At 55.4% G+C, this 17,547-nt stretch overlaps 1 protein-coding gene across 3 annotated transcripts in view; it reads left to right on the forward strand.

Annotated features, from left to right (window-relative positions):
- The window catches only part of TEAD4 (TEA domain transcription factor 4), a 73,804-nt gene that overhangs the window by 34,945 nt on the left and 21,312 nt on the right, over positions 1-17,547 (forward strand). For 2 of the 3 annotated variants that reach the window (XM_004456205.5, XM_071210125.1), the window contains 7 exons: positions 4,176-4,240; positions 4,663-4,725; positions 8,808-8,936; positions 9,936-9,979; positions 10,465-10,520; positions 12,381-12,511; positions 13,521-13,694. In XM_004456205.5, coding sequence (XP_004456262.1) covers positions 4,176-4,240; positions 4,663-4,725; positions 8,808-8,936; positions 9,936-9,979; positions 10,465-10,520; positions 12,381-12,511; positions 13,521-13,694 — 662 coding nt within the window. The remainder of the gene's footprint in view (positions 1-4,175; positions 4,241-4,662; positions 4,726-8,807; positions 8,937-9,935; positions 9,980-10,464; positions 10,521-12,380; positions 12,512-13,520; positions 13,695-17,547) is intronic. The other variant, XM_004456206.5, reaches the window with a different exon arrangement.

The raw sequence follows: 17,547 nt of genomic DNA on the forward strand, positions 1-17,547 counted from the left end.
CCAGTTGTCTGTTCTCTGTGTCCATTTGCTGCGTGTTCTTTGTCCGCTTCTGTTGTTGTCAGCAGCACAGGAATCTGTGTCTTCTTGTTGCGTTATCTTGCTGCGTCAGTTCTCTGTGTGTGCGGCGCCATTCCTGGGCAGGCTGCACTTTCCTTCGCGCTGGGCGGCTCTCCTTACGGGGTGCACTCCTTGCATGTGGGGCTCCCCTACGCGGGGAACACCCCTGCGTGGCAGGGCACTCCTTGCACGCATCAGCGCTGCGCATGGGCCAGCTGCACACGGGTCAAGGAGGCCCGGGGCTTGAACCGTGGACCTCCCATGTGGTAGACGGACGCCCTAACCACTGGGCCAAGTCCACTTCCCCCAAAAAAGTTTTGAACCTAATTTGGCATTTGTATTTTTTGTTTTTTCTCAAAGATGGCCTCCCAGTTTTTAGAAGCACTAAGCCCCACAAAAAGCTGGATCCGTCCTGTATAGAGAGGCTCAAATGAGACCAGAATAAGAAAGCACTTTGAAAAATATTAGGACTCCTGCAATTCCACTCCTAGGTATGTACCCAGAGAATCGAGAACAGGCATTCAGACTTCACAACCTCAAACACTTGTACGTGAATGTTCATTGCTGCCTTACAAGTGTGGAAATAACCTGAAAGTCCACTGGCAGATGAATGGATATACAAAATGTGGTATATCCATACAGTGGAATAGTATTTCGCTGTAAGAAGGAATGTTCTTGAATAAAGTCTGTAGTTTAGTTTAGATTTTTTTTTTTAAGAAATGAAGTTCTAATGCATATAAAGTATGGATAAACCTTGGAAACTGTATACTAAGTAAAAGAAATCAGACACAAAAGACCACATAATGTATGATTCCATGTACTGTCCAACATAGGTCATCCGTAGAGACAGAGCAGGCCAGTGATTGGCAGGGGCCGAGGGAGGGGAGATGGGGAGCGGCTGCTTAACGGGTACAAGAATTCCTTTTGGGGTCATGAAAATGTTCTGGAACTAGACAGAAGTGGTGCTTGCACAACACTGTATGAACTAAATGCCACAGAATTGTATATTTTAAAATGGTTAATTTATGTATTATGTGAATTTTACCTCAATAAAAACAAATTATGTAGGACTCACCAGAAGTCACAGGTTATTTGCATTTATTTATTTTAAGCTTTCTCTTAGATGCTTAAAGAACTATGGAATGTCTTCTAATCAACATCTTATTCACTCATTTATTTATTTTTTTTTTAAGATTTTTTTTTTATTTATTTCTCTCCCCTTCCCCCCGCCCCCGAGTTGTCTGCTCTCTGTGTTCATTTGCTGTGTGTTCTTCTGTGACCGCTTCTATCCTTACCAGCAGCACCAGGAATCTGTGTTTCTTTTTGTTGCATCATCTTGTTGTGTCAGCTCTCCGTGTGTGCGGTGCCATTCTTGGGCAGGCTGCACTTTCTTTTGCGCTGGGCGGCTCTCCTTACGGGGCGTACTCCTTGCACGTGGGGCTCCCCTACGCGGGGGACACCCCTGCGTGGCAGGGCACTCCTTGCACGCATCAGCACTGCTCATGGGCCAGCTCCACATGGGTCAAGGAGGCCTGGGGTTTGAACTGCATTCCTCCCATGTGGTAGGTGGACACCCTATCCACTGGACCAAGTCCACTTCCCTCATTTATTTGTTTTATTGAATCATCTAATGACTATTTACTGAGCACTTACTATGCCCAGGCAGTTAAAAATTGCTCCTTCTGTGGGAAGGACAGAGAGTGCACAAAATAAATAGACTATTATTGGCATATTTGAAGTATATAGTCTATTCGAAGTTGGCTCTGGAGAAAGGTGAAGGAGGCTGGGAGTGCCAGGGTGGGTGGGGGCAAACCCTGCTTTCAGTGGGTGTCAGGAAGGGCCTCCCTGAGACCACCGTGCCTGAGCCAGGATGTGCAGGAGGCAAGGCAGGGCATACTGTCATCTGGGAGGGGAGCAGGTGGGCCTGGAAGGGCCGAGGAGCGGCGGGGGGGGGGGGGGGAGCTGGGATGATGGAGTGGAATGGGGGGGCACATCCGGTGGGGGTTCCCAGACCATCGTAAGCACCTGGCCTTTGGAGGGAGATGGGAAGCCGTCGGAGGGCTTTTGAGCAGAGAGAAATCAGGACCTGCCCGTTTTAATGGGGAGTCACTGTGGTGGAAAGGGATGGGAAGGGCAGGGGTGGAAGCGGGAGTCCAGGGCGAAGGCTGTTACTGTCATCCAGGCAGGAGAGGGTGGGGCTGAGAGGTGGTTGGATTCAGGGGTTCTTTCCAGGTAGCCCCATCTGAAATTGCTGATTGGTTCATTCATTCATTCGAGGAATATGTGCCACATGTTGGAGATGCAGACTTGAATGGAGGCGGAGGTGCTGCCTCCAAGCTGTTGAGAACTGACAGGGAAAGACAAATAGGGGACACGTGGCCTCCTGGGAGCAGCCCCAGCCCCTCATCCAGGTGGTCTCTCAGTACTTCCAGTTCAGCCTTCCCCATCCCTCCAGCCTTTCCACTCCCACCCCCAAAGACTCTGCCATTCATCAGCAGCAGCTGTGCCCACCAGCTCCGAAATCAACCTCCCTGCCCTCAGCAGCCTTGCCTCCCCCTTCCTTGCCCTTAGACTCGTCTCCAAACCACACTCTTTGGGCCTCGCACCTTTTCATTTGATGGAAAAGGCATTTGAGCCCCAGGGTTCTCCTTGCGGCTAAGTCAAGGTCTGTTTTCTAAGCCTCAAAATTTGGTTAGAAAAACCTGGAGGGGGAAACGTCAAAGAACTTGTTTAAGAAGAGAAGACTGTGCCAAGGTCACGCCAGTTAGTGGGGCAGCTGGGCTGGAGCCTGGGTCCCCTTTTTCAGTAGCCTGAAAAGCATCAATTAGATGCTTGTCAAGAAAGACACACATTTCATAGTTGCAGCAAGAAGGCCTCTAGTTAGACATAGGGTTGGACAGTTGACCATCAGACAGCCACAGGAGCTGTGGAATACCTTTCCCTGGAAAGCTTTGAGAAGAGACATCTTGCTGGACTTGCACTTGAGGTGCAGATCTGCCCACAGGCAGAGTCTCGGAGTCTGTTCTTCCCTCCTTCCTTCTGACACAGACAGGCTGGCAGACAGACCTCAGGGAGGCTGCCTAACTCAGCCTTGGCAGTGGGGAAAGGTCAGCTGGGGCGCCAGCTTCGCCTGGGCCGTGCGCCGGTCACCACGCCGGTCGCGACGGCCCACGGGCTCACCTCTCCCTGCATCAGCAGCCTCCTCGCTCAGACAGCCCGAGGCCCTCCAAGGCCAGCAAGGCCCAGCGGGACAGGGCAGGCTGGCGGCTGTGCCCTCTGACCCAGAAGTGGAGCAAGGGGATACCACACTCTTACCTGCCTCCCCTCCCACCCACTTCTCCGTGGGCCCCTCCCACCCAGAGGTCCAGGCCCAGCTGCAGGCTGACGCGATCACCCAGCTGGAGCTGACCCCTTGTCCTCTGACCCTCGCGTGTTCCCTGTGGTGGCACGCACTGGGTCCTTTGTACGTGCGTGCATCGCCTCGTAATCTCATTTACAGTGGTAGAGCCGTGATGGCTCTGTACCGTCTCCGAGGGCATTAGCTTCTAGGAGGCCGGGCATGCAGTGAGCACTCAGTTTTGCCTGGCGACTGGTCTGAGTCACGGCCACGGGACTGGAGAGTTGGTCTGCCTGTTTTCCTGATTCTCCTCTCTGGGGACACCTAGTGTCTCAGCACTCACCTCTTCCATGTCCCCTGCTTCCCGTGGACAGGACAAGGATCTTGTAAAGTCCTGTGCATTTACTGGGACAGGGTGGTGCTTGAATTGTGGGGTGTCAACGGGAAGGAGCCTGCGGAAGGCCTCCGGAGAAGGTGGAGCATGAGGTGGCCGTCGGGGTGGAGGGGTGGTGGCAGCCAGCATGGGCTGAGCTGGGGTCCACGGCTCCCCGAGCCATGAGCTGCCCAGAGGGCCAAGGCCCTTTCAACCTTCTGGCTCTCAGGTTGCCAGGCCCCCGCCCCCGCCGGCAGAGCCTCAACTTCCTCTTACTGCAAGGGGGGCAGGAGGGCGCCCGCAGCACCCTCACCCCAAGAGCGCTTCGAGGTGGGCAGAGGGCCTCCCCACTGCCCTGCCCCAGCCGCCGTCCCCCTCCCCTCTCAGAGGCCCTGGGTGTCTCCGCAGGTCGGAATGAGCTGATCGCCCGCTACATCAAGCTCCGGACAGGGAAGACTCGTACCAGGAAACAGGTGGGCACGGGGGGGGGTCCTAGAGGCAGGTTCCCGGCACCAAAGTGGGACCGCCAGGCGTGGGCTCTTGGGGGGCCCCAGCTCGGGGAGAGCTGGAGCGCCATGGGTGATCCGGTTTTCCCTGCTGCCCACCCCTGGGAGAAACCCGCCCTACTGGGGAGTCAGCAGCTCCCCTGCCCCCCAGTCCTTCTCCAGGACCCCAGAAGAACAGAGGGCAGAAGCTTGGCACAGCTCTTCTGAAATAGTGCCAGACTCTGAATTAGCTGAGGAAGGCAGGCCTGGGGGCCTGAACGCCTCATTCCTTCATTCCTTCATTCATTCATCCCACAGACGGGGATTGAGGGAGTGGGGAGGTGGGGGCAGGGGACCCCAGACTGTTTGTTTGAGAGGCACCGACAGGAGCCCTCTCTCCCCTGCCGCAGGTCTCCAGCCACATCCAGGTGCTGGCTCGTCGCAAAGCCCGCGAGATCCAGGCCAAGCTAAAGGTAAGGCGGGTGCAGGCGGGGTGGGGGGGGCCCTGGGGCACAGGTGGGGCCAGCTTCCCGCAAGTCGGAGCTCTTTTTCCAGCAGAAAAATGTCTTCTTCCCTTGGCATTTAGGGACTGGCTGCCTGCGTGAGAGCCCTGGGCTTCTCAATATGGGGGACAGCCTGGTTCTGCAGGTGACCGCTCTCCTGTCCACACAGGGGGTGTCACTGGACCTCAGAGCCACGGGTGCGAACGCCAGGTCCGCGGTGGCCTGTCTGCAGCTGGCCAGCCTCCGACCACCTCCTCGCTGGCCGCGGCTCGTAGGGCCAGCTTGCTGCCCGGTCCGTGTGCTAGAGCAGCGGGCATGCCTCCGGACCCCGTTCCCTGCCGGCTCCCTTCGTGCCATCCACCTGAGCCTGTGGAGTAGCAGGGAGGAGGGGAGCCCTCCTGTGGGTGGCGTCTGAGGGTATTGCCGGAGCTGGTGGCATTCCCGCTGCTCCCTGGACCAGCCCCACCTCGCAGGGTCCTCATAAGCGCTCCTCATAAGCGCTCCTCACTGTGGGACACCAGCTGCTCCCCATGGGGTCGGCCCTCCTGGACCCTGGAACCTGGGGGCCCTTAGGAACTAGGAGGGAGCAAGTTCCCCGACACGGAGGCGTAAACAGCAGAGCCTGCACAGCTCCACGGTGGGAAGATCTAACGCTGCGGGCATTAGACTAGACCAGGAGCTTATAAACATTCTTTTTTTTTTCTCTCCCCTTCCCTGCCCCCCCCCCTTTGTCTGCTCTCTGTGTCCATTCACTGTGTGTTCTTCTGTGTCTGCTTATATTGTCGGCGGCACCCAGAATCTGTGTCTCTTTTTATTGGGTCATCTTGCTGCATCAGCTCTCCGTGTGTGCGGCGCCACTCCTGGGCAGGCTGCACTTTTTTCACTCTAGGCGGCTCTCCTTACGGGGCTCACTCCTTGCGCTTGGGGCTTTTCTATGCGGGGGACACCCCTGCGTGGCACGGCACTCCGTGCGTGCAGTAGCACTGCACATGGGCCAGCTCACCACATGGGTCAGGAGGCCCTGGGTTTGAACCCTGGACCTCCCATGTGGTAGGCGGACGCTCTATCCATGGAGCCAAATCCACTTCCCTATAAACATTCTTTTAAGGCAACGGCAACCCTCTTGTCTTCCCCTAAACAAGATATCACCCTGGTCAGTTAACAGAGGAGTCACTCCAGGCAGAGATAGTTTGGCGAAGAGGAGGCCAGAGACCCCCTGCTCCCGCCCAGCCTGTTGCACCCAATAGCACTGAGGCTCCTCCTCAGAGGCCAGTTTAAAACCCCCTGGATGGAGGGGAGCAGGTGTAACTCAGTGGTTGAGCACCTGCTCCCTGTGTACACAGTCCCGGGTTCAATCCCCTGTACCTCCTAAAAAATAACAACAAACAAAAACCCTGTCTGATCCTGAAGCTGGAGGCTCAGGAAGAGCAGGTGGGAACCACCCCGCCCGCTGCCTCCTGGGGCCGCACCCCTTGGTCCCATTCCTCCTGCCCACAGCCCAGCTGTCCCCCGCCCCCACAGCTGTGACCGGCACCTCGCTCCTTTGTGCCCGGGACAGCTGGCTGGGCCGCAGCTGCGGGTCCCTCCCTGTCAGGCTGGCACACGTGCTTTGCCCAGCCCTGGAGCCCAGCTGGCTCTTGGATTCCCTCCGGCAGGGGAGCAGCCATCCCAGTGTTCTGTTTAGAGAGGGACTTTTAATTCCCAGAGGGAATGCACCTGTCCTTGTCCGCCGGCTCTAACCTGGGGTCCAAGGTCAGCTTTCAGGGGATCAGGGGACAGGCTTCAGGGAGCCATCCACCCACTACATAAGCGTTTTCCTGGGGGAAGGTCTGAGGCTTCGGCCTGCTCTCCCGGGGGCCTGGGACCCACGTGGTCAGAAGCAGACAGAAACTCTGCTGGTTGCCTGCCGGGCTCGGTTGCCGACCGGCTCTGCCGTGTGGCCAAGGGAGCTTGGGTGAGTCGCCGAACCTCTTGGGGCTGCATTCAGTTTCCTCATCTGTAAAATGACAGGGCTCAAAAAGGGGCTGTCTGAGGTCCCTCCAGCGCCAACACTCGGCCACTCCTGGGCCCTGCAGCCTGGCCGCTGACATCACTCCACCACATCCTTCCACTCGTTCCTGACTCCTGCCCCACTCCGCCGAGGACGGGTTCCCCCCACAGTCCCTTCCTTAGATGAGCTCTAGGGTGGGCCTCGAGGTGCTGACCCTGGGTGGATGGGGCCCTCCGGCCCCGGATGCACTCGTTAATCTCAGAGCATTCCCGTCTTCCTGGAGGGGGAGGGCTGGGTGGGCTTGGCTTCTCCCTCCAGAAAAATGCAAGTGTCCCTGGGAAGAGGCACATCTTGTGCTTATCAGCTTTGGTGATCAGAGCCAGCCTCTGGGAACAGGGCCCAAGGTTGACCCCAAAAGGAACAGTGAGGAGGGGGCCAGGCAAGGGAACAGGGACAAGCCTCACCCGCGATGCTGTTTTTGGCCAAGTTGAAGATGGCCCCGCCCCTCGTGCCCTCTCGGGTGCTGGCAGAGCCTGAAGCTGCCCCCTCTAGGTTTGCACAGGGAGGCCCGGAAGTTAGTGGAGGAGCCGATCTGGACGGAGCCCGTAGGGCTGCCTGCCCTTGCGGCCGGCATCCTGGTCGCTTCTTCTCCTCGTCTCAGCGTCTTCACCTTTAGGATGGGGAGCCCACGTCCTGGCAGCCTTGCAGGACTGTGGCTAGTCAGAGTCAAGGAAGATAACGAGCTCGAGCCTCCTGAACCCTCTCGTGCCGCCCCAGTGTAAATGGTCTCCCTGGGGCCTGAGGGCCAGTGGAAGGGCCTGGTGTGTTCTGGTGAGACCCTGGTGGGCCGCCCGGCTCCTCTGAGCCCGGCTTGGGTCCTCCGTCTCCGTGTAAAACGGCCCTAAAACCCGACAGGGCAAAAGTGGCTCAGAAGCTGCAGGGATTTCAGAAAATTCTCATCTTTTTTCCTCCACTCCAGATAGATCTGGGTCTACCCAGTTAATGATTATTAATCATTAAAGACTAGTTTATTTTCCCCATTTAAAAAAACCCATCGTGAAGATAGAGAATTTCCAATCAGAGCTCCTGAGTTGACAAAATTGAAACATTTCACCCCAATGAAGCCTCACACCCTGGATAATCCAGCTGTAACCGTCAGTGTATGAGGTCTTATTTTGCGCAGACACGGGTTTCCCATTAGAATTTTTTTTTCATATAGAAGGTGGTTTCATTAATCTTAAAGACCTTTGGGATTGGGAAATGCTCGTGGGGCACCACTGGCTCATCCAAGTATAAGCAAGGATTATTACTTTATCGTGATCACCAGTGTCCTATGAATGGCTTTCCTAAGTGTGTACTGGTTCGGGTGAGCCGTTCTTGGGAATCTTGAACGTGTGGAGGGCAGACAGCAGGTACTCGCCTCCTGACACATGAAGGGTAGTTGAGCCCCTGGGGTGTGCGAGAGTCAGGGGAGACCATCCTCACCCCCAAACAGTCCACCTGCCCGAGGGCCTCCTGCCCCCTGTCGGAGGCTCCAGCCGATATTTCTGCAGCATCCAGCACGAGCCAGGTGCTGAGCTGGGCACCGGTGTGCAGAGGGGAGCAAGCATGAGAGCTCCCCGTTCTCAGGGGTCCCCATGACGGTCTCCCTCAGCTCTCTATTTTTTGTCTTTTTTTTTTTTTTTTAAGTCAGAGAAGTTATAGGTTTACAGAAAAAACACGCTTAAAATAGAGCTCCCCTATACCACCCTATTATCAAGGCCTTGCCTTAGCCTGGCACGTTGGTTACAATGCATGGAAGCTTCCAGTGTCTCTTGAAGCTCTAATAAAATAGTCCAGTGTCACGCCCCTTGGACAGGTGAGGACCCTGCTTCAGAGAAAACAATTGATTTGCTCAAAGTTACAAAACATGTTAACAGTAGTGCAGGGACCGCAGCTGCACCCCCGGGGCCGGGCCCCGGTGGCAGTGGGACAGTTTCCTTGACCACGGGCCCGGACCCCACCTCGCCCCAGCCCGCCAGTGACCAGTGCTGAGGCCCTGCCTTCCGCTGTCTCCCCCCAGGATCAGGCAGCTAAAGACAAGGCCCTGCAGAGCATGGCTTCCCTGTCGTCCGCCCAGATCATCTCCGCCACAGCCTTCCACAGTAAAATGGCCCTCGCCCGGGGCCCAGGCTACCCAGCAGTGTCAGGGGTAAGTGGGGCTGCACAGGGCCGGAGGCCAAGCCAGCCCTCGCCTTCTCACTCCCCTCCCTTCCGAAGCTCTGGGAGCATCGGCCAGACCGAGTGTCCCTCCCTGGAGTCTCCTCAGCCGGGGAAGAGCCAGGAGGGGCCGAGGACAAAGGGGCCGAGTCACGGCTCAGCGGGTGTTGGAGCTGCCCTTGGGGGCCTTGGCAGTGATAAAGCAAACCTTTTACAAGGGGAAGGGGGCACCCCATTGGCCCACGGACCGGGTGGTTCTGCAGAGTCGGCCCATTTTACAGATGAGGAAGCTGAAGTCCAGGGGACACGAGCTGAGCCCCCAGCCCTCGGCCCCCCTCCCCGCACCAGCCTCTCAAACACTCAGCTTGAGGAGAACAAACCCTTGTCTGGAATTTAAAGTTCTTGGCCTCAGCACTGGCCTCTCAGCCGTGGATTTTTGGCCACACTTTTGGAATGGTCCAGAAGGCAACTCCTTTCCAGGGTTTTCTTGGTTCTAGGGACTAAATGGGATGGACAGCCCTGCCCTAGGGACGCGGGGAAGGGACAGCGACGGGCACTGCCCTCAGGGAGCCTCTTGTCCAACGTTTTCCAAAATGTGTTCCGTCAGGACGTGGCTAAGTCGGTGTGGACACCTTTAGGATTAAATAGGTTTCTAGACTCAGAGCATTTCAGAGCCTTCCGTGCTGATGGCCTGGCCTCTAAGGAAGGGCTGTAGAAGTGTTGACCATGTTGGGGTGCTTTTGCCATGGAATGTCCAGGGACTAGAGTTCCTTGATGCACCCTGGGCGTGGCTCCAGCCTGCTTCACTAGACAGCGGCGTGGCCTTTCCTTCCGACCGCCCCTGAGCTCCCCATGCAGCAAGGCTACTGGCCCAGGGGCTGCCGGGCTCAGCTCACAGCCTCCCCGTCCTCCTGACGCCCCTGCTGTCCCCACATCAAGGGACCCCTTGTGCACACGGGCTGTGCTGACGCTGCACTTCTTGCTTCCTCAGTTTTGGCAAGGAGCTTTGCCAGGCCAAGCCGGAACGTCCCATGAGTGAGTATGGCCTGTCTTGTGATACCAGTTGCACCCTGAGCTGAACAGAAGCCCTGAACTCCACCACCTGGCCTCTGGGAGGTCAGAGGTCGTAGTCTGGGGCCAGCCTTTCAGGGAGCCTCAAGTTAGGGTTAGGCTCTCCTTGCCCTCAGGCATGGGTGGCACACACCCTGGGGTGGCATTAGCTGCAACTCCCATCTGTCCAGGGTATCGGCAGGGCCAGAGCTCAGGACCCAAGGGGAAGGAGGCGGGGAGTCAGGTCGCTGTGCTGACCTGGGGTGGAGGGAGGGCTGGAATTCTCCAGAAGATGGGCTTCCTCTGTGGACCTGCCACAAAGCCTGAGGGCACGCGCAGCCAGAGCCAACCAGGCGGCCGGTGGTCGGACCACCAGGACCTGTGGCCCAGAGGGCCTGGGACCCTGCCTGGGGCTGGGGGGCTGCATCTGCCACAAGGCGTTACACCTCCGCTCTCCCGTCTCCCCGCAGTGTGAAACCCTTCTCTCAACAGACCTACACCGTCCAGCCTCCGCTGCCTCTGCCAGGTGGGTCAGCCGTGCGCGGCTCCCTCGCGCGGCCGCTCGCCTGTGGGCCCCGACCCCGGCGGCGGAGACCTTAGGTGCTTCCCTGCCCCGTGCTCAGGCTGCACGGCCCAGTCGTTGGCTCCAGCCCGTTCCTGGCCCCAGCGTGCACCTCGAGCCTTTTGCCTCAGTTGCTGTGCTCCTCCCTGCACGGGCGCTGGGACTGCAGGGCACGAACAGTTCCTAGGGCTGCGCCCTGGCCCTGGGGCCGCCCGCCCTGGTAGGTTGCCCCTATATGCCTTGCTCCTGGGACTTCCTCACTCTTGGGGACACAGTGGTCCTCTCCTTTAAAACGGGAGGCCCAGGAAGAGCCCAGCTTCTCAGCCTGGACATTGTTGGGGCAGGTGAGCAGAGCCCGGCTAAGGGCAGGAAGGTTCCACCTGCTGGACCAGCCGCAGGAGCCCTTGCCCTGACTGCTCAGGTCCCCTGCTCAGTCCTTGCCTCTTCCTGGTAGGGTCCCGTACCGCCTTCCGCTGGCGGGGGTGAGGGGGTGGTGAGGCAGGCCCCTTACCCGCAGCCAGCTTTTCCGCCTCGGGGAATAACTTCCAGCCTGCATGCTGGCTCCTGGCCGCCTGGGGCTTTTCTTGCCTCTGCGAGCAGCCAGTCCCTCTGGATTCCTGAATGCTGGTTTCCCTCATCTGCCTGGTGGAACATCCCTAAGCCCGGCCCAGGCTCTCTTAGCCGTCCTCTCACTCGGTCCGTTCTTGCCTGGATTCCTGCAGCCTCCTCTTCCCTGGCTTTGTCATCTCATCATGTGTAGTTCACCAAAGTTATCTTTCTAGAACATCCATCTCAACACATTGCTTCTAGGCTTAAAATCCTTTAATGGCTTCTGGTGCTTTTGGGATAAAATCTGAACTCCGCAGCAGGACTTTCAGGTTCTCCACGGGAACCTCAGCTGAATGAGTTAACTCTTGCGTTAAGCGCGGGCTCACGTGCCCGGCGAGGTCCCGCACCGCCTCTCGGACCGGTCCTTCTCGGTTCCCTGCCTCGGTCCAGGCGCTGCCTCTCATCAGACTCCCAAGCTAGGAACCTGGTGCCACCCCAGATTCTCCTGGCCTGCCTCCTTGAAGCGCCCTAGTTGCTCTCCTGCCTGCCCCCTCCCGTCCCCCGTCTGCCCTGCTTTAGTTCGCACCTTCCTCATTTTTCCTCTTGGTTTCTAACCTGCCCCATCCTGCAAATCTGGTCCTTCCTCTGCCGCTGCTGCTGCTTGGATTGCCATCTCCCCGAGTTCACCCCGTGGCCTCCTGCTTGTGCTTCATTACTTCGCCTAAGCATCCCTTTCTGGGGAAAGCCGTTCCCACGAGGACGGGGTATCCCTTGCCTGCGCCCAGTGCATTCCTTCTCAGTCTTATCACAGCCCCTCATTCGTTAGCAAGTCTTTGCTCAGTGCCTGTTTGGGGCCAGGGACTACTGCAGGCGCTGGGGATACCGCAGTGGACAAAATGGGGAGCATCCTACTCTGGGGGCTCATGTCGGATGGTACGAGTTGATCCCCGGCTGGACTGCCCCTCGGGAGCCAGAGTGTCCCAGGGCCTGGAAGTCCTCTCGGTCCAGCAGCCGCCCAGCCGCCCTCCAGAATCCCGGCTCCCTGGAGCGCAGTCCCAGCAGGGGGTCGAGTCGACCGAGCTGGTCAGGCTGGCCTCTCCCCTCCTCCATCCCCTCCCCTCCTCCATCCCCCCTGGGAGGCCCATTTTGGGGAGATAGGTGGCCCCCCGGCCGGCAGGCCCTCACGGATGGGGGGGGTTTCCTGGGGTCCTCGCAGAGCATGTCGGCGGGGGGACTTCTGGGGACAGGCTCCCATGGCCCCTCCCACTCCGGCAGGGTTCGAGTCTCCTGCAGGACCCGCCCCCTCGCCCCCAGCACCCCCGTGGCAGGGCCGCAGCGTGGCCAGCTCCAAGCTCTGGATGTCGGAGTTCTCGGCCTTCCTGGAGCAGCAGCGAGACGCTGACACGGTAGGGCCGGGCGCGCCGCCCTCTCGTTCCCGGGCTCTCCTGCTTGCGCCGCGCCCACCTCCTTTTCTACCTGCTTCTGCCTTTCTTGCCCTACTTTCCCTCCCACCCCAGTCCCCTTTTGGGCTTAGTGTAGTTCCCCTGTTCCTTTCTCCCCTGCCCTCTCTTGCCCCACCTCTGCTCCCCTCCCCTGGGTGTTCCTCCATTCCCAAGCCCCCCTCCCAGCCCTGTCTTCCTACCCCCTCCGCGTCCTTTTCCCTCTGGGGAGCCTCCTGTGCCTGACCCACGGCCCGTGGGACACCCACAGGGGGCCCCCACCCCACCCCCTTCAGCCTCGGGGGGTCCTGGGTGACCAGCGTCCCCTGCAGGGTCAGGCTGCCAGGACACCAGAGTGGACCGTCCTGCCCTGAGTCGTTCAAACTCCCTTCTTAGCCGAGGGACCCATTTATCCACGTGGCACACAGAAGCCCAGGTGGAACAACAGGCTGGGGAGCTGGTGGGCTCGGGGGTTGAGCACCGGCTTCCCACATATGAGGTTCTGGGTTCAGTCCCCGGCCCCGGTACCTTGAAAACAAACAAACGAGAAACCAAGGAAGTAGAGATTCTTTGGTCGTGACAAGGTGCACGTGAGGGGCGCTGAGGCACCCCAAACCCTCCAGGGCGGAGCCCAGCTCGGAAACACCTCCTCTTCTCTGGGGTCTTACAGATGAGATGTAAAATGATTTTCCTAAGGTACGGGTACATTTAGCGATGGCCAGAGCTAAGAATAATGTAAAGAACAGCCACAATTTATTGGGCTCCAGTGGGTGCCAGGCTCTGTGTGTGGCCCCTTTTTCACATTCAGTCCTTGCACTGTCTGTTTCACCAGTGGGGTTGGGGGACTCTGGGACCCAGAGCCATTACGGGACTTGCTCCAAATCCCATGGCAGGGAAGAGCTGTGAGATCCGGCCTGTCTGTCTGTCCGCCTTGCTGCTTCCTGCCTCTCCCTCAGACCAGCTGTTCTCCCCACAGTACAACAAGCACCTGTTCGTGCACATTGGCCAGTCAAGCCCAAGCTACAATGACCCCTACCTCGAAGCTGTGGACATCCGCCAGATCTACGACAAATTCCCAGAGAAAAAGGGTGGCCTCAAGGAACTCTTTGAACGGGGACCCTCCAATGCCTTTTTTCTCGTGAAGTTCTGGGTAAGCCCTTTGGTGAACGCTCCCTTCCTACCCCCGTGCATCCAAGAGGGTGAGGAGAAAAGAGGAGAGCGGGCCCAAGGTGCCCTTTCCATGGGTGGAAACTTGTGAGGGGTGGGGGCAGCAGGACCAGTGAGAAGGGGGGAGCCAGCCCAGAATTGCCGTCCAGTGGTGGAAGCTGAGGCGGGGCGGGGGTCAGGGACCCCAGAGAGCTGGGTTAGCAGAGCAAGGCCCTTCTCTGGTGGGTAGTAACGGTGGCCAGGGGCCAGGCCTGAGGTGGTCGTGGTGCTGGGCAGAGACTTAACATGGTGCTGGACAGAAACTTAACGGGGCGCCATCTTGGATAGCCCTAAGCATCCGAGTCTTTGTCGAATGGCAACTCCCATATTGGTTTCAGGGCCTGCAGCAGGGCAGCTGCTCCTTAAAAGTCTGTCTCCAGGGAATGTAGGACCAGACAGGGCTTGGAGCAAGGGGAGTACAGGGTTAGGGTAGGTCACCCCACCACACTGTTCCAGGGCCAGGACATCCTAAAAAAAGCACCTGCCCAACGCCCCTCACTGCTCATCCTATAACCAGCTCACCCCTGGGCAGGTGCCACGTGTAGAGCAGCCTCTGTTCGGAATGTCCCTTCTCCGACCAGGAGGGGTGGTCCCTGCTCGGGGAGAGAGAGCCGGGCGGTGGGGACAAGCCGGCGGTGAGGGGGCACAGGAAACCCTTCTGAGCCTGTGACTGGGGCCCTGGACTGCAGGGCTTGACGGCCCCGTCCTCTTACTTCGGGTTCTTGCCCTTTCTTTGCTCCCAGACTGCTCTGATAATTTGAAAGCTTTCCTCTTCCAGGGAAGATGCACATCTCACAAACGTTTCTGTACAGTTCTAAGTGGTTTACAGGCCCCTGGCTAGGAGCTCCTAGCATAGCTTTTACCCACAGTTAAACCCATGGGTCTGGCTCTTTCCTTTTGACAGAGGAGGGAAGAGCTGGAACCGAGGCCCAGGGCCCTGATCCTTAGGTGCGTAGTTTTTTGGGGTTTTTTGTTTTTTTTTTTTAGTTGAAGATTTCTTAGCTTTCTTTTATGTCAAAGACCTAGCGTGGTTTCTTTCGTTGCGTAGAAGTCTTGGACAATCCACTGAGGAAAGAGCGCTTTTTCATGAAGCGTACTGATGGAAGCGGTGGCAGTGGGTATTGAGGCTGTATTTCCAATCAGATCATGCCAGTATGAGCAGATGCAGCAAAAGCAGGAGCCCTGGCTACATTTTCATGGGTGGCTCCACTGGAGGTGCTGGTGCCATGCCCCATCTTGCTTTCAGGGATACAGAGAGGCAGAAGGCTGGTGCTTAGTTTTTGCTCTCTGCAGGACAGCTTGCCCTGCAAGCAGCAGGGAAGTTAGACCTGGGCCTGTAGAGATGGGCTGATCTGTTAGGCAGAGATGGGGAAGGACGTTACATCCTCCAGAGTGTGTAAGGATAAGGGGACAAGGAAGTAGGTGCTGGAGGGGAAAGTATTGAGTATGAGGTGTACAGGGGGCAGTAAGGGAAAACAAAACTGGAAGTGTGAGTTAGGTAAAACATAGAACACTGTGTTTTAATCTATGCCTGTATGAAAAATAGGTGATATTGGTACCAAGAGGTTTGTAATGAAAAGCGTCAGAGTCTTGTCTCACTCCTCCCTACACCCAAGTCCTGATCGTCACCAATCATTGTGAATTTTAGCTGCTTATTCTGATATTTATCTCCATAGTTCTAAGTAATGCTTGAATTGTTATAGTTTGATATCATATTAAGAAGTGATATGTTTATTCCATTATGGTGGGAAAAAATTAGCTCGTTAAACCACGTCTCCCCGAATCCTTCCAATATAATTACATTATGATATATTATATAATTTAATAAAAGCAATAAAATGTTGCATTATTCAACAATGTAGATTGACCACCAAAGAGCCAAAGGTGTGTTATGAGGACATTGCATTTCTTGTACAATTTTTTTCTGTTTGCCAATCAATGGCTTTTTAACTTGAATACTTTAAAATAAACTTATCCTTAACATTTTACAAATCACTCCATCAGAACCACCATGTACTTTTCTCTACTTTTTAAAATTTTTCCCAAATGCTTAAGCTTATCAGATAATGAATCACTTTCCCCCTTCTCCCAGAGATCTCCCTGAATGCTCTAATTTAAGCTCATTATTCTCTAGACTTTCTCTGTAATTGTCAGCCTAAGACTTCCTTTATTGAAAGGAATATTGAATCTACAGTTTTCTAGATCTAACATTTCTTTTTCTTTGAAGTACCCCTCATTTTGCTGGAACACATCCTCTAGTACCATCCTAAAAAAAGGTGCATGGTAGATACCTGTTCTAAGTTCTCGTATGTTTGAAAATGTCATTTTAAAAAACCCTCAGGCCTGAGTGGTAACTTAATTAGGTATAGAATCCAGATTGGAAGGCATTTTCCCTAGCAATGATTTCTAAGAATCATTTTTCAGGCATTGCTCCATTGTCTTTTCACATGAATAAGTTGATACCATTCTAAAGTTCCTGTTATGTAACTTGTTTTTTTCTCTCTAGAGGTTTTAGCATTTCTCCTTTATCTCTTATGTTCTTAAATTTCACATTGATGAGTCTTGGCATGCATGTCATTTTTACTTCCCTCCCCTCCTCCTCTTTTTTTTGGAGATACCAGGAATTGAACATGGGAAGCAGGCACTCAACCACTGAGCTACATCTGTTCCCCAGCTTCCCATTTTTGAACCAGGCACTTGGTAGGCACTTTCATTTATTTTTTATTTTTTTATTTTTAAAGATTTATTTTATTTATTTCTCTCCCCTTCCCCCCTTCCCCCGCCGCCCCAGTTGTCTGTTCTCTGTGTCCATTTGCTGCGTGATGTTCTTTTTGTCCACTTCTGTTGTTGTCAGCGGCATGGGAATCTGTGTTTCTTTTGTTGTTGTTGTTGTTGCGTCATCTTGCTGCATCAGCTCTCCTTGTGTGTGGTGCCATTCCTGGGCAGGCTGCACTTTCTTTCACGCTGGGCGGCTCTCCTTACGGGACGCACTCCTTCCGCGTGGGGCTGTCCTACGCAGGGGACATGGCACTCCTTGCGTGCATCTGCACTGTGCATGGGCCAGCTCCACACGGGTCAAGGAGGCCCGGGGTTTGAACCGCGGACCTCCCATGTGGTAGATGGATGCTGGGCCAAGTCTGCTTCCCATGCACTTTTAATTAGGAGATTCAAATCTTTTAATTTTAGGAAATTTACTTGTATTATTTCTTTCCCATTGTTTTCTCTGAGTTCTTTTTCAGGAGTCCATCTTAGTCTGATAATGAATCTCCTGGACTTATCCGCTCTGATTTTTACAATTTCCTTATTTATTTTCCAATTCAATTTCTTGGTCCATTTTGTTGGAGATTTCCTTGACTTTGTCTTCTAACTCATCTGAATTAGTTGTGTTATATCCTAATGCCTATTACTTAAAACCCAAATTAACAATGGCATCAATAAGTAGTTTGTTTTTCTTTCATAAAAGTCTGGAAGGAAATTGTCCACGGTTGGTATAGTGGTTCTGTGAAATCACTAGGAACCTGACTCTTCTCCGTCTGCAATTTTCATATGGCTTCTATCCTCAAGGCCATGGATGCTGGAGTTCCAGCTATCATGTCTATATGCCAGGCACCAGGAAGGAGGAAGACAAGCTAGCTCCCTTTTAAGAGCCTTTCTGGAAGTCCCACACGACACTTAATTAGTTGTCTTGTTGCACCATGGGTAAATTGTTATTCTGAGTGAAATCAAGGTTCTGTTACTATAGTAGAAGAAGATGAATGAACCTTATAATTGAGGGCCTGTCATCGTTCAGTTGATAG

Source organism: Dasypus novemcinctus, chromosome 20 (genome assembly GCF_030445035.2).
Source record: "Dasypus novemcinctus isolate mDasNov1 chromosome 20, mDasNov1.1.hap2, whole genome shotgun sequence".
Taxonomy (NCBI): Eukaryota; Metazoa; Chordata; class Mammalia; order Cingulata; family Dasypodidae; genus Dasypus; species Dasypus novemcinctus.